The 12,783-nt window shown below is 40.0% G+C and overlaps 1 protein-coding gene across 1 annotated transcript in view; it reads right to left on the reverse strand.

Annotated features, from left to right (window-relative positions):
* Positions 1-12,783, reverse strand: part of FREM2 (FRAS1 related extracellular matrix 2) — a 166,105-nt gene that overhangs the window by 59,409 nt on the left and 93,913 nt on the right. Inside the window, 1 exon segment of the mRNA XM_038573169.1 lies at positions 12,022-12,273. Within this exon segment, the coding sequence (XP_038429097.1) occupies positions 12,022-12,273 (252 nt within the window).

The raw sequence follows: 12,783 nt of genomic DNA on the forward strand, positions 1-12,783 counted from the left end.
AGTAAAGAAGGTCTCCTCAGAGAATTAATCACACATCTTCTCCTGCTAATAGTTTATTTGTCCCCTGAGTACATTGAGCTGGATCCAGTAACAGTGGTATTTAGACATACCGACATTTTAAAGAACTTCAAAATATGCATTCTGGATCAGTGTCCGTTAAAACACGCTCGTTAGATTCAGTGGGAAGACGGTGATCCTCTGGGAAGAGGGTATAAATTCTGTGTCTCTTTCAGCCCCGATGCATAGTGTAGATAGCATTTCATCTGTTCACTGAGCTATATACACACCTTGCACCCTCAACCTGCAAGGTGTAATATCAGCCAACCATTAGCCATATGGTATGGTATTAGCCATACCATTTACCACTGTATCTCATATTTCTAGGATATCCCCTTGCAGCAGGGAGAATGTGAAGTTCTCTCTGGCCTTGGCTTTTCCAAGCTTTCTCTGGCAATGAGTGTGGTCTTGAAAAGTATCCCTCTGAATAAATGTGATTCTTGAAGAGGAGGAGGTGGAGGCGGAGGAGAAGGAGGAGGACGAGGAGGAAGAGGAAGAGGAGAAGGAGGAGGAGGAGGAGGCAAGAATGAGCTTCTTGTTGATATTTTCAGCCCAAAGCTTTAGCTTTGTGATGTACTTCCTGGGAGTGTGACACAGGCTGTTTGTGAAACACCCTCAGGGAAATTGAAACAGATATATTGCAGCCTGAGGGGGTGTAAAAAGAGAGCTCTTTTTCTCTCACAATGCCTATATTCTGACTATTCAGACTTTTTAAAACGAGCTAATAATGCTCTACCTACCATTTAATTTATTTTCATAGGACTGTGTTTAAACTCGGAGACTGCTGATCTTGTCCTGTGACTTGGCTCATTCCCAAATGTGTGGTTGTCTTCACAATGGAGAGATTGTCACAGCCTAAGGGGACATGTGATAATGCACATCAATTTGGCAGCTGCCAACTCGCCTGTCTTCTCAGGTCTTTGTGTGGAGGAGACCTAGCCTTTCCGGAACCGAGGCCACACTGGATGCTCCTTTGAAAGCTCCCATTACACGGGGAGCCCAGTCTTACCATTTGCCATGTTGGATCTGTTTGTCCCCATACATTGGGCCTGTCTTGTTTACCACCGTGTCCTCAGTGCTTTAGGGAGCACCCAGCAGTTAGTAAGGTGTGATAAATATGTAAAAGTGAGGACAGGACATATCTTCTGTTGCTTTTACCCTAGGACAGCATCTGGCATGTTAGAGATGCTCAGCAAATATTTAAAATAAATACGTGTATGAACATATATGATGCAAATGTGTGTTTCACTATGACAGGATGAGGACCATTTTGTCAGAGAAAGGATGAAGAAGGTATTTATTTCCCTTGACGTGTGAAGGGAAATTTTTAGTTGTAATTTTAAGTGCTTCAAATAAATGGCCTAAAGAAAAGAGGTAGTTTTGGTTTTGCTATCTTTTATATTCCCAAGATAGATCATTATTGTGGTTACTTGATATAATAGTGATATAGTTCACTAGCTTTATCAGATAATATTACCATGTTCTTTACCAGGCAATCTTGTCTAGGTCAGCAGTAAGATTCTTTGCATCATTTAAGGGAAGATTTAAGGCTAATTACAAGAAAGGTATGTATAAGATTTATAAACTAGGAATAAAGGGAGAAAAAAGATCCAAATGTCTGCTCCAGTTAGAACGAACACCTGCTTCTTAGGGAGTTCATCAAACCTATCTGTATTGGGGCACCTGGGTGCTAAGTGGTTGAGTGTCTGCCTTTGGCTCAGGGCGTGACCCCAGGGTCCTGGGATCGAGTCCTGCATCGGGCTCCCTGCATGGAGCCTGCTTCTTCCTCTGCCTGTGTCTCTGCCTCTGTGTGTGTGTATATGTGTGTGTGTGTGTGTGTGTGTGTGTGTGATGAATTAATAAAACCTTAAAAAATAAAAACAAAACCTATCTGTACCCTGTGAAAGATCACACATATCCATAAAGAGAAAGGAGGTACACAGAGAATGTGGTGACCCGGTAAAGAGCCCTAATTCCAGGAGAATTGCTTCTGGTTGGTGGCAGGTTTTATAAGGAAACAAATGAACAAGATTTACATTTCTACAGTGACCAATGAACTAGTAGAACAACGGTGTCAGAAAATAGTACATATATTCTAAAAATTTTTTCTTACTTTTTCCTTCTAATACCATAAAAGGAGATACTGTTGTCCATTTAAAAATGGAATTTATGAAGTGTGTTTTCCACAACAGACCACAGGTACATATGCCTTGTCTGGACTTAGTGAATAAATCATCATGCCTCTGTGAGTTCACTGTAGTATTTCATAGACTCTGGCCTCGCCTTACATCACAGGACGTGAAGGTCAAGTCTTTGAAGTTCTGCCTTTGGCCAAGTTGTAGCTTTGAGCTTATTGGCATTTTCTTTGTGCGTTATGATTTCAGTAAGAGGAGGCACTAGACCTCTGTATCTGGCAAATAATTGGCAATTTCTGATGCTAATAATAGCATTTATTAAGGGATCTTTTGTAATTTCAACCTCTCGTGTTGTTATTGTTTTTATTGTAATATCTTTTAGTAATTTTAACCTCACAAAAATCTGAAGTCTAGTATGTGAAAAGCCACTTTTCAGATTTATGTGATTTTTAGCACATAAAGATGTGACTGAGATCTGAGGTTTCTACAAACGGTTAGTGATCTACTTCCAGGGTTTCAGTGATAATAAATCAGCAATATTTATCCTTTGATGTCTACAAGATGGTATTACATGGCCAGCACCCACTCTCCTGTGTGGAAGAGATGAGAGGCATTTAATGTTACTGTGAAAAATACAAAACAAACAAAAGACAGCATTCATTCATTCATAAGGACTTGACTAAGAGAGCCCAAACCCGATCCTTCAGAAGTGGGCAGATTGCTAAATGATGGAGAAAAAGCAGTGCTGGGGCATCAGGGTGGCTCAGGGATTGAGCGTCTGCCTTTGGCTCAGGTCGTGATCCCAGGGTCCTGGGATCGAGTCCCACATCGGGCTCCCTACAGGGAGCCAGCCTCTGCCTCTGCCTGTGTCTCTGCCTCTCTCTGTGTGTCTCTCACAAATAAATAAATAAATAAATAAATAAATAAATAAATAAATAAATAAATTTTTATTAAAAAAAGAGCAATGCTGTTCCTCATCAAGTTGAAGTACCAGAAGGCACTACTATGGTTTCCTAATGATCCTTGGAATTAAAATTGGTAAAATGTGAACCTGAATAGTTTATATACAAAGTTCACGCCTAAAGCCTGTACTGTCAGCATTTCAATTATTCTAGGATTCTCAGGTGCTGTATACATACATATAAGAGTACATAGCTTGTTTCACCTTGTCATGTTCTCTATTAAGATACCTCTTACTATCTTTGAGTAGTACATGTAGAATCAGAAGGCAGTTGTGTATAGTCCATGAGGTGGGCAGCTGAATGGTCAGTGCCATGGTCCCTCCAGTCTGCCTAGCTAGATGCTTTCCAGCTATGTGACCCTGCGTAAGTCACCTAACCACTCACAAATGATCACATGGACGCATAATAAAACCTCACTTGTAGTTTGTGCATCTGTGTGTAAAACGAAATAATTCAAGCAAAAAGCTTAGCACACCTAAGAAGATGCTCATGTCAGTTATTATTATTTTATGACATCTATGCTATCTATGAAGCCCTAAGAAACAAAGACACGAGTTAATTTAGTATTGTGACCAGTATGGTCCTATTCAAGATCAAAATCTTAATGTCTTAGAACCACCTTAGCCAACCACATGCCTGCAGATTTACACCTCATGCAATTTAAGAGCTTATTTCTGGGCAGACTGGCCCTGTGTCCCGGCCTGATTCCCTGTGCTCACTTTCCTGTGAGCCACGAAGGCATTCTTCAATGTAAGTTATACAAAATGATTAGCTGGTCTCATAAAGAGCTCTGGAGCCTCTGCATCTTCTGGTAACAGTGGTGAATGTTTTCAGGTGCCTAGCAGGAGAGATTCAAGTGGCTGCTTGCCAAGTGTGTGTGTGTGTGCAGTCGAACCAAGCTCTCATGCCTTTCCTTCTGCGATCAACAGTTTTTAAAAGACTAAGGGAGTTCACAGCAGTATAGCAGCAAGGTCGTTTAGAACTACTGGCCAAAACCGGTTGAGTCAAATGTACTCCCATTGCTAATGAACTCCCTTTGGACTCTAGCTCATGTGCCTTATTTTAAAACATGCCCCTGCACCTCAGCCTACTGTGCAGCTGTTCCGTGCTTACAGCTGGCCTCTGGGCTCTGAGGCCAGCTGGGTTCAGAATTAGGTAGAGAGGACCAGGAATAGGGACCCGGAGGGTCCCCTCACTGGAAGTCTCACGTCTCGGGACCCTCCTAACTCAGATTTAGTGAATGACTCACTCATTCACATCCACAAATGCTCTTTTTCTTACTTTCTCCCACTCATGCATTTGTTAATAATGAATTAAGCCCGTAATTTCGCACACCTGCCAAAACCATTATAATTTTAAAAAACGATATGAAGTAACTTTTTATATAAAAGGGCTTAGGGATCCCTGGGTGGCGCAGCGGTTTAGCGCCTGCCTTTGGCCCAGGGCGTGATTCTGGAGACCCGGGATCGAATCCCACATCGGGCTCCCTGCATGGAGCCTGCTTCTCCCTCTGCCTGTGTCTCTGCCTCTCTCTGTGTGTGTGACTATCATAAATTTAAAAAAAATAAAAGGGCTTAAATTTAACTGAAAAGTTATATAAAATGAGGGAACTAAACCGCACCATTTTAAAGTTATTCTTTTTAAAGATTTATTGATTTATTTGGGGGGTGGGAAGGGGCAGAGGGAGAGAATCTTCAAGTAGACTCCCTGTGAGCTCAGAGCCCAGATACGGGGCTCGATGCTGCAATCATGACCTGAGCCGAAGCCAAGAGGCAGATGCTTAACCAACTGAGCCACCCAGGAACCCCAATGTTAGTTATTTTAAAAAGAGGCAATATCTAAAACCAGTTTAAAAAAGGACCTAAAAGGGAACTTACTGTTTGGCAACTCCAATAATGTGCTTCATTTTGCACATTCCCACAATTTTCTTGTTATATAACAAGTGATACTTAATGACTCATCTGCAACTAACAGCCCTCAAATCTGTATATTAATATTTAGTAGACAGATATTCTAATAACCTTTAATGATTCTACTTGCACACCTAAACTTATTAGAAACACGTGAAATTGTACTGCTTAGTGATTTACACTTTTACCCTCTCCTCTCTTTCTTATGGGTCTCATGTATCCTTCTGCTTCCAATTATCACCATCAGGTGGGCAACTGTGCATGTAACACAAATCCCTAACTCCAGCTTTGTTGGTTCTGTATTTATGGAGTCCTACTGCCCAGGTTCACTGGTGAGAACCCATAATGAACTTGAACTTGGTGTATTTAAATAGAATTGATACATTTTAATAGCATTTCTCATCTTCTTGAAATCACCTTTCCCTTGGCCGGTTCCCTCACCTAACCTCCTATAATACATGGGACCTCCCTTCTTTGAACCTGTCGAGTACATAGTTTTTTTAGAAACTTATTTTTTAAGTTTCCCTCCTCCCTTCTCTCTGCAGGTGTTTTTAGTAGCAATTTGTTTCCTTGCCAGCCTCACTGTCTCACTCTATGCTTTTGGTTCTAATCCTGTTCACTTCCATGCTATCGAATTTATAACCTCCCAACACAGCTCTGATTTTTGCGCTCTCTTTTCAAACACTTCCAGGTGCTTCCTATCCAATAAATTCAGAACTCCTTATCACATTCAATGGCACCATGGGAGGCTTCAAACCTCTTTCTCAGACTCTATGCTCATAATGATGCACACCTCTCTTTTCTTTAGTGAGGTTTTAAAGTGCTCTCATACAGATCATGTTCGGGCTGCACAAAAATTCTGAAAGTAAGAAATTCAGGTGATAATATCCTCATGTTTCATTTGAGGAAAACAGACCTGAGAAGACAAGTGGATTAGTCAAGATTCCTTGACTGAAGAATATAGCAAAGTGTATGTATAGCCTGGGTCTGAGATTTGACCCATGGAGTTGAGCACTCAACCTTCCTCAGAAAGGCACCCTGGTCAAACTGAGTGGTTCACTGGTCCTAGAGCCCTTCCCTCCCTCAAGGTTTCACTTATGTAATTTTGGAATACTTTGTTCTCCATTTACCTGAGTACTTTCTGCCTGTGAAAGCCCCTCTCTGTACCGCCTCTGACTCACAGAGCGATCACGTGATTGCTTCTTAGTCTCCCTTTTACTGTTTCAGATTATTATTATAACAAATGATTCTCATGTAACCTTTTATGCAGCACTTAGTTTTGTTTTGTTTTTTTTTTTTCTTTTCTACCAAATAGACTGTAAGCATTGTGAGATTCTGGCCTATGTCTTAAATGTCTCTGTAGCTCCCTACCTATTGCACTTTGTGAATGCACAACAAATATTAGCTGTGTGTGTATATGATACGTGGGACTCAAATTTTTTTAGATGGTGGGATATTTCATTTATTGTTTTATGTTGTTGTTTTTGAAGTGTAGAATACCTACAGCATTGTATCTAGAATCCTTGCCATGTGGAAAACCCGGTATAATCTTTATCATTCAGTGCACTGTGGCAATACCTTTCACTCACTGAACCTCCATTGGCATTCATTAAATCCTTAGCATCACCAACTGTTTTAAATAGTCTGCTAATAGCTGCAATGAATTAATGATCTTGAGCAGTTAGAGACTCATTTTCCCATGTCTTGATTTTTAATATTGTTCTAACTCAAGCATACTAAATCAGAACGTAACCTTGTTTTGTCAAGCTGTTACTTCAACAGAATTTGGCCCGATCCTTAAAATGACTGGTCTGGCTTTGCTGAATTGGAGCTTACCTTAATGCAAATAATACCGTTAAAGAAGAAAAAGGTTGGTGACTGGGTCTTGAAGCTTGGCACAAATGAATAAAACATATTTCACCCACACGCTACATACCACAATGTATTTTTCTAGTATTAGAAGTGGTTTTTTTCTCTAAAGTAGTCCTGCTGTTGAGAAAGCTTTTCTGACGCCAGTAAGCTTTTGAATGGCACTAAATTGAGTTACATTTACCATAGTGCTCACCACGCTGCCTCTGCCATGTCCCTGGACTCATATCTAGAATGGTAATTTGTCCCAGGTGGTCAAGGAAGGCAGCCACTTTAGCTAAAACCCCTGCAGGTTGTCACATAAAAGCAGAAAATGGATTTGGCTCAAATGTTCCTTAATTAACTTCCAAAGACTGACAGCAAAGATGACTGCAATACTGTTAGCCTGGACTTAATACCCTTCCCAATGAACAGGTGCCGTAACCACTACTGAAGTACTGAGAACAGAAGACATTCATGGAGGATGCTTAGAGCCGCACAAAATGGCAGCATTATTCTTATGTCTGTGTGTAGCTCATGTGCAAGTCCCTTCTGAACACAACGAAGCCTTTAGCTGTTTCTTAAAGATTCAACACAAATTTGGCCAGGTGAATTTTTGCACTTTGAGCGTCTGTTATACACTCAAACCCTTGGTGGGGATCTTCTGATACTGGGACCTGTATCCACAAGTGGTCCAGGTCTTAATCTTCCCTCTGTACAAAAACATCACTTCATAGCTTTAGTGAGGAATAATCTAGCTTTGGAGAATCAATTCACTTTTTAAAATTCTGATCGTTCTGTGTTACAAAGTTCCAAACACTATTTCTTTTTAGGGAGTGGTTAGATCATTTGTCACCTGGTGTACCCATTATCACAGGAACAGACACAGCAACCAGAGCAAAGAGTGTTGTTAGAAAGTCAGGAGGAATGTTTCATCCAGGTTATGTAACAGGCCTGAACATATTCCCTACTCTAGTTACAACTTATGGTGACTGCAAGATTGCCTACCCTCAGAAACAATACACTTCCCCTCCCTACCAGTGTGGACCTATATTTATTCTTTTCTAGATTCTATGACAATTTGCCTCCCTTCGGTTGTCATTAGGTATTACTTATATTTTAATCCTCTTGATGATTTTCAGGATTCATTATAGCCTAGTGATGAAGCACATTAAATCTGAGCGAAATAGACCTAATTTTAGGACATATATCCAACACTATACATCTCTGTGATCCTAAGCAATTTTCTTAGCCTGAGTCTAGTTTTTCCATCTGCCAACGGGAGGAGATTGGGCTTTGAGATTTAACGGGATAGATCATGTAAAGTTCTCGGTACACAGCAAGTGTTCAGAAGTGATAACTGCTCCTTTGTATCGATATTGCAGATGCATGAAATCAGACTTTCTCCCCATTAAACCAGCATTCTTTCTTTTCTCCATGATGAAAGTACTTTCTGGCTAGCAGTATTGTTTTCATTTATAAACTACGTATGGGACAGGCAAAACACACTTATAAGACGTCAACTTCTAAAATGAAAAAAATATAGGTAAAATTAGTATCCCCATTTTATTGATGGAGTATTAGAAACATGAATAAAACTTGACCAGACAGCTAGTAAGATATGAAGTATTCCAACAAAGATGACTACAAAGCAAACTCCTCTTAAATAAACTTTGGATTTATTTTTCACATTATTTTTAAAAATGAGTGAAATATTTGCATGTTGAAAAAAAATCCCTCAAATAGACCTGTTAAAAATTTTCAATGAGCAAGAGAAGTTAAGATAATGATGTAGCTTGTTGCATGCTAGATATTACTGATTTATAATGCTTTATAGCACTTAGACACTGAAATGTGTTTAATTCTTAGATTCTTTCTGGCATTTTCTTTAGTGGGATTTCATACCCTTATAGAGACTACCTTCCTCTTCATTGTTTCCATTGTCTCCTTAGCATTTATGGAGTGCACTCTTGTTTTTTAAAATAAGAGAAATGAGAAAAATATGCCCATATTATAAATAATACAAGCACTACTTTTGCATGTCCTCTTAAGCAAACTTCTTCCATAATTTTATTATCATCAACAGAGACAACGTGCAACAATGTCTCCAGTGCATGACTACCTCTGTCCTAATCTTCAGACCCGTATCTCCATTCTCCTACTTCATGTCCAGTGTTTTGAAGCTGTGCAGGCTCTTCAAACTAACCCGTTCTAAAAGAATCCATTGTTTCATCTCTAAACCCATTGTTCCCCTGTTTTCCCTAGCTTGGTGAACTGGACCACTTTAATTTGACTTCCCTAGCTCGAAACCCAAACATTCTTCAGACTCTCCAGTCCAGTCAATGGCCAAGTCATGCCCACTCTTTCTCAGCAGCATCTCTCGGATGTATCCTGGGCCCTTCATCCTCATACAACCACCCTGTTCAGGCCACTGTCACCTGTCACCTGCATGTCTCCAATAGTCTCCTGAGCAGTTCAATCTATCCTCTACATTTTAGGCAGGGCAGAGTGATCTTTATAAAATGCAAATCTGATTTTGTCATTCTACTTAAAACCTGTTAGTTGTTCCCTATTTCTGTTTCACTAATAATATACAACTACTCTACACTGGTCCTCTGAGACTGACCCCTTCCCCATTTCTCCAAACTCCTTTGGGCTCTGTCAAAAGATTTTTGCTCCATCCACACTTCCAGTCCCCTGGATGCATCGCATGCCCTTAGTTAGCCCCTGCACTTGAGAGTTGCTCCCCTAGAAAGCTACTTTCCTTCTCTCTTTCCTGGGGCACTCTGATACTATCTTCAAATTTTAGCTAACACATCATGTTTGGGTTTTTTTTTTAAATATTTGTCCTGTTTTGTTTTAATATTTTATTTATTCATGAGAGAGAGAGGCAGAGACATAGGCAGAGGGAGAAGCAGGCTCCCTGCAGGAAGCCCAATGCGGGACTCGATCCTGAACCCAGAGATCACAACCTGAGCCAAAGGCAGACATTTAACCACTGAGCCACCCAGCAGAGCACTTATCACATTTATTTTATGCATGCCTCTTCACCTATTTGTGTATCCCCAAAGTGGGAAAAGCCCACGGGTTTGGAAGCTGTGGTTCTCTTGTTTGCTGTTGTACCTAGTGGATGCTTGAACAGACGTACTCAGTTCACATGTTTTTGAATGAATAGATGTACGCAGGAGTGGATATTGGAGTCTCGCAAGGTATTGTTGAACAAATAAATGCATATTCATTAAACAGCAATATTATATTATCCAGAGATTCCATCTCCTGAGTTACTGCAAAGAGTCTTTAAAACGGAAATTTTCTTCTCCCAAAGCTAAATTTGTGCTGTACATTATTAAGCTAAAAATGTTTACATCCTTAATTTTAAAAAAGTTAGGTTAACAAATTTTGAACCTCTTTAAAATACAGGACACCATTTTATTTGTGAATAGGTAATGATGCATGTTTTGGCGAATATTTCTTTTTTGTGAATGCATTCAATGTGTATTTGCCTAGTTTCTTCATTACAGTGAAAGCTTTCTAAGGGCAAGGAGTCTTTATTTGTTTTTCTTTCTGTTATCTTTAGAAACCTTGTGGTGCTCCCCACAATGCAGGACATGAGTGAAAGTTGAATGATTCAATAAAAAACAAGAGATTCCAAACCAAAAGTATTTTGCCCCGATGCAGGAAGATTAATGGTGTACAGTAGCAAATATGTACTCTAGAAACATTTTGACTCATGGAAGAAGGGTAAACACATTTTCGTTTCCATATTTCTCTTCATATTTGTGTGGAGAGGTTATATGGTAGATGTATTAAGAGGACTTTCTTTTTCTTTTTTTTGAAGATTTTTATTTATTTATCCATGACACACACGCACACACACACACACACACACACAGAGAGAGAGAGAGAGAGAGAGGCAGAGACACAGGCAGAGGGAAAAGCAGGCTCCATGCAGGGAGCCTGATGTGGGACTCGATCCCGGGTCTCCAGGATCATGCCCTGGGCCGAAGGCAGCGCTAAACCACTGAGCCACCCGGGGCTGCCCTAAGATGACTTTCAACAGCGAAACAGAGAGGCATCTTGTTAAGTGATGATAATTAAGGTCAGCTATAGTATATTGGGGAGTACATAGTGGATGTGGGAGATATTACTTGGCTGAAGGACACTAACTCTCTTACTCGAAAATTCTTTCTGGCTTTGAAAGGTAGGCAAATGGTAAGGATAAAGATTAGCCAGATGAAACAAAGAGAGTGTTTTCTGTTGTCTGTCTTTTGTACTTTTGCATGAATTCTTCTCAAAAGAGAAAACTCAAGGCACAAGCTATTTCTTTTTTTCCCCTTTTTTTCATGTTTTATTTTTTTAAGTAATCTCTACACCCAACATGGGGCTCTGACAACCCCAAGATCAAGAGTCACATGCTGTTCCCACTGAGCCAGCCAGGCACCCCATCAGGCACAAACTATTTCTTGACCTGGGAAGATTAAGTAAGCCCTTCTGCTCCTTTTTCTATTTCAAAAGTGGAATTATTTTATGGTAATTGAGTTTCCCTCAGGAAAAGGGGTCTAGGATAAACCCCTCTCCTTTTTGGAGCAGGGAACTATCTGTTGGCTTTAATTTTCCATACATTTATTACTTTTCTAGTTATTCGTGTAACAGCCTTGTTGGATGGCTTTCTTTGTTAAACAAATTAGAATACTGAGAATAACATTGCAAAATATAAGCTTTTAAAAGTGAGACAAAACAAAAAGGAAATAAATTAATAAACTTAATAAATTAAGTTGAATAAATTAAGTTGATTAAATTAAGTTGATTACAATTGCTTTGATTCTTCCTCATGAAATCGGAAAAGTTTAACCACCTACCAGTAAATGGCATTGTAAAATAAAACTACAACACACGTAAGTGTGACTTTTGCCTTTTTAAAACATTAAATCAAAAAAGACTAATTGATTGATGCAGCCAACTTTGAAATTTAATCACACTGTAAAACCAAGCATAAAATATACATGCATGTTATGATACCTTTACACTCCCATTTGTCTGTCAGAGGTTGTGCCTCATGTTGGTCTGCCTGGTAGGAGGAATAATTTTCAAGTACTTTTTAGTACTTACCATCATCTTTGTCAGGGATGATTGTAACCTGAGTCCCTGGGAACTCTGATCCAATCCTCCCTCCCATGGGCATGCTCAGAAGGACATGGAATGTTTCCTCCTCTTCATACAGGGAGTCATCAATAACAACGATGCGACACATTTTCTCGTGTTCATCTTTGTCAAAGCGGATGACACTGGTGTGGTCCTCCGGCCTGGATATGTAGTCTGAATAGGACAGCACTGATGTTGGTACAGTTCCGCCTGCTGTTCCTGGGGGCAGAGAATGCGAAAGGTGTTTATGCACCACAGGTTACATGGCTGTTTCCAGAAACAATTATTTTCTTTTTTTAATTATTATTTTTTATTGGAGTTCAATTTGCCAACATATAGCATAACACCCAGTGCTCATCCCGTTAAGTGCCCCCCTCAGTGCCCATCACTGTCACCCCAATCTCCCACCCAACTCTCCTTCCACTACCCCTTGTTCAATTCCCAGAGTTAGGTGTCTCTCATGTACTGTCACCCTCTCTGATATTACCCAATCATTTTCTCTCCTTTCCCCTTTATTCCCTTTCACTATATTTTATATTCCCCAAATAAATGAGACCATATAATGTTTGTCCTTCTCGGACTGATTTACTTTACTCAGCATAATACCCTCCAGTTCCATCCACACTGAAGCAGATGGTGGGTATTTGTCATTTCTAATGGCTGAGTAACATCCAATTGTATACACAGACCACAGCTTCTCTATCCATCATCTTTCGATGGACACCGAGG

The sequence above is a fragment of the Canis lupus genome, chromosome 25 (assembly GCF_011100685.1).
Source record: "Canis lupus familiaris isolate Mischka breed German Shepherd chromosome 25, alternate assembly UU_Cfam_GSD_1.0, whole genome shotgun sequence".
NCBI classification, from domain to species: Eukaryota; Metazoa; Chordata; class Mammalia; order Carnivora; family Canidae; genus Canis; species Canis lupus.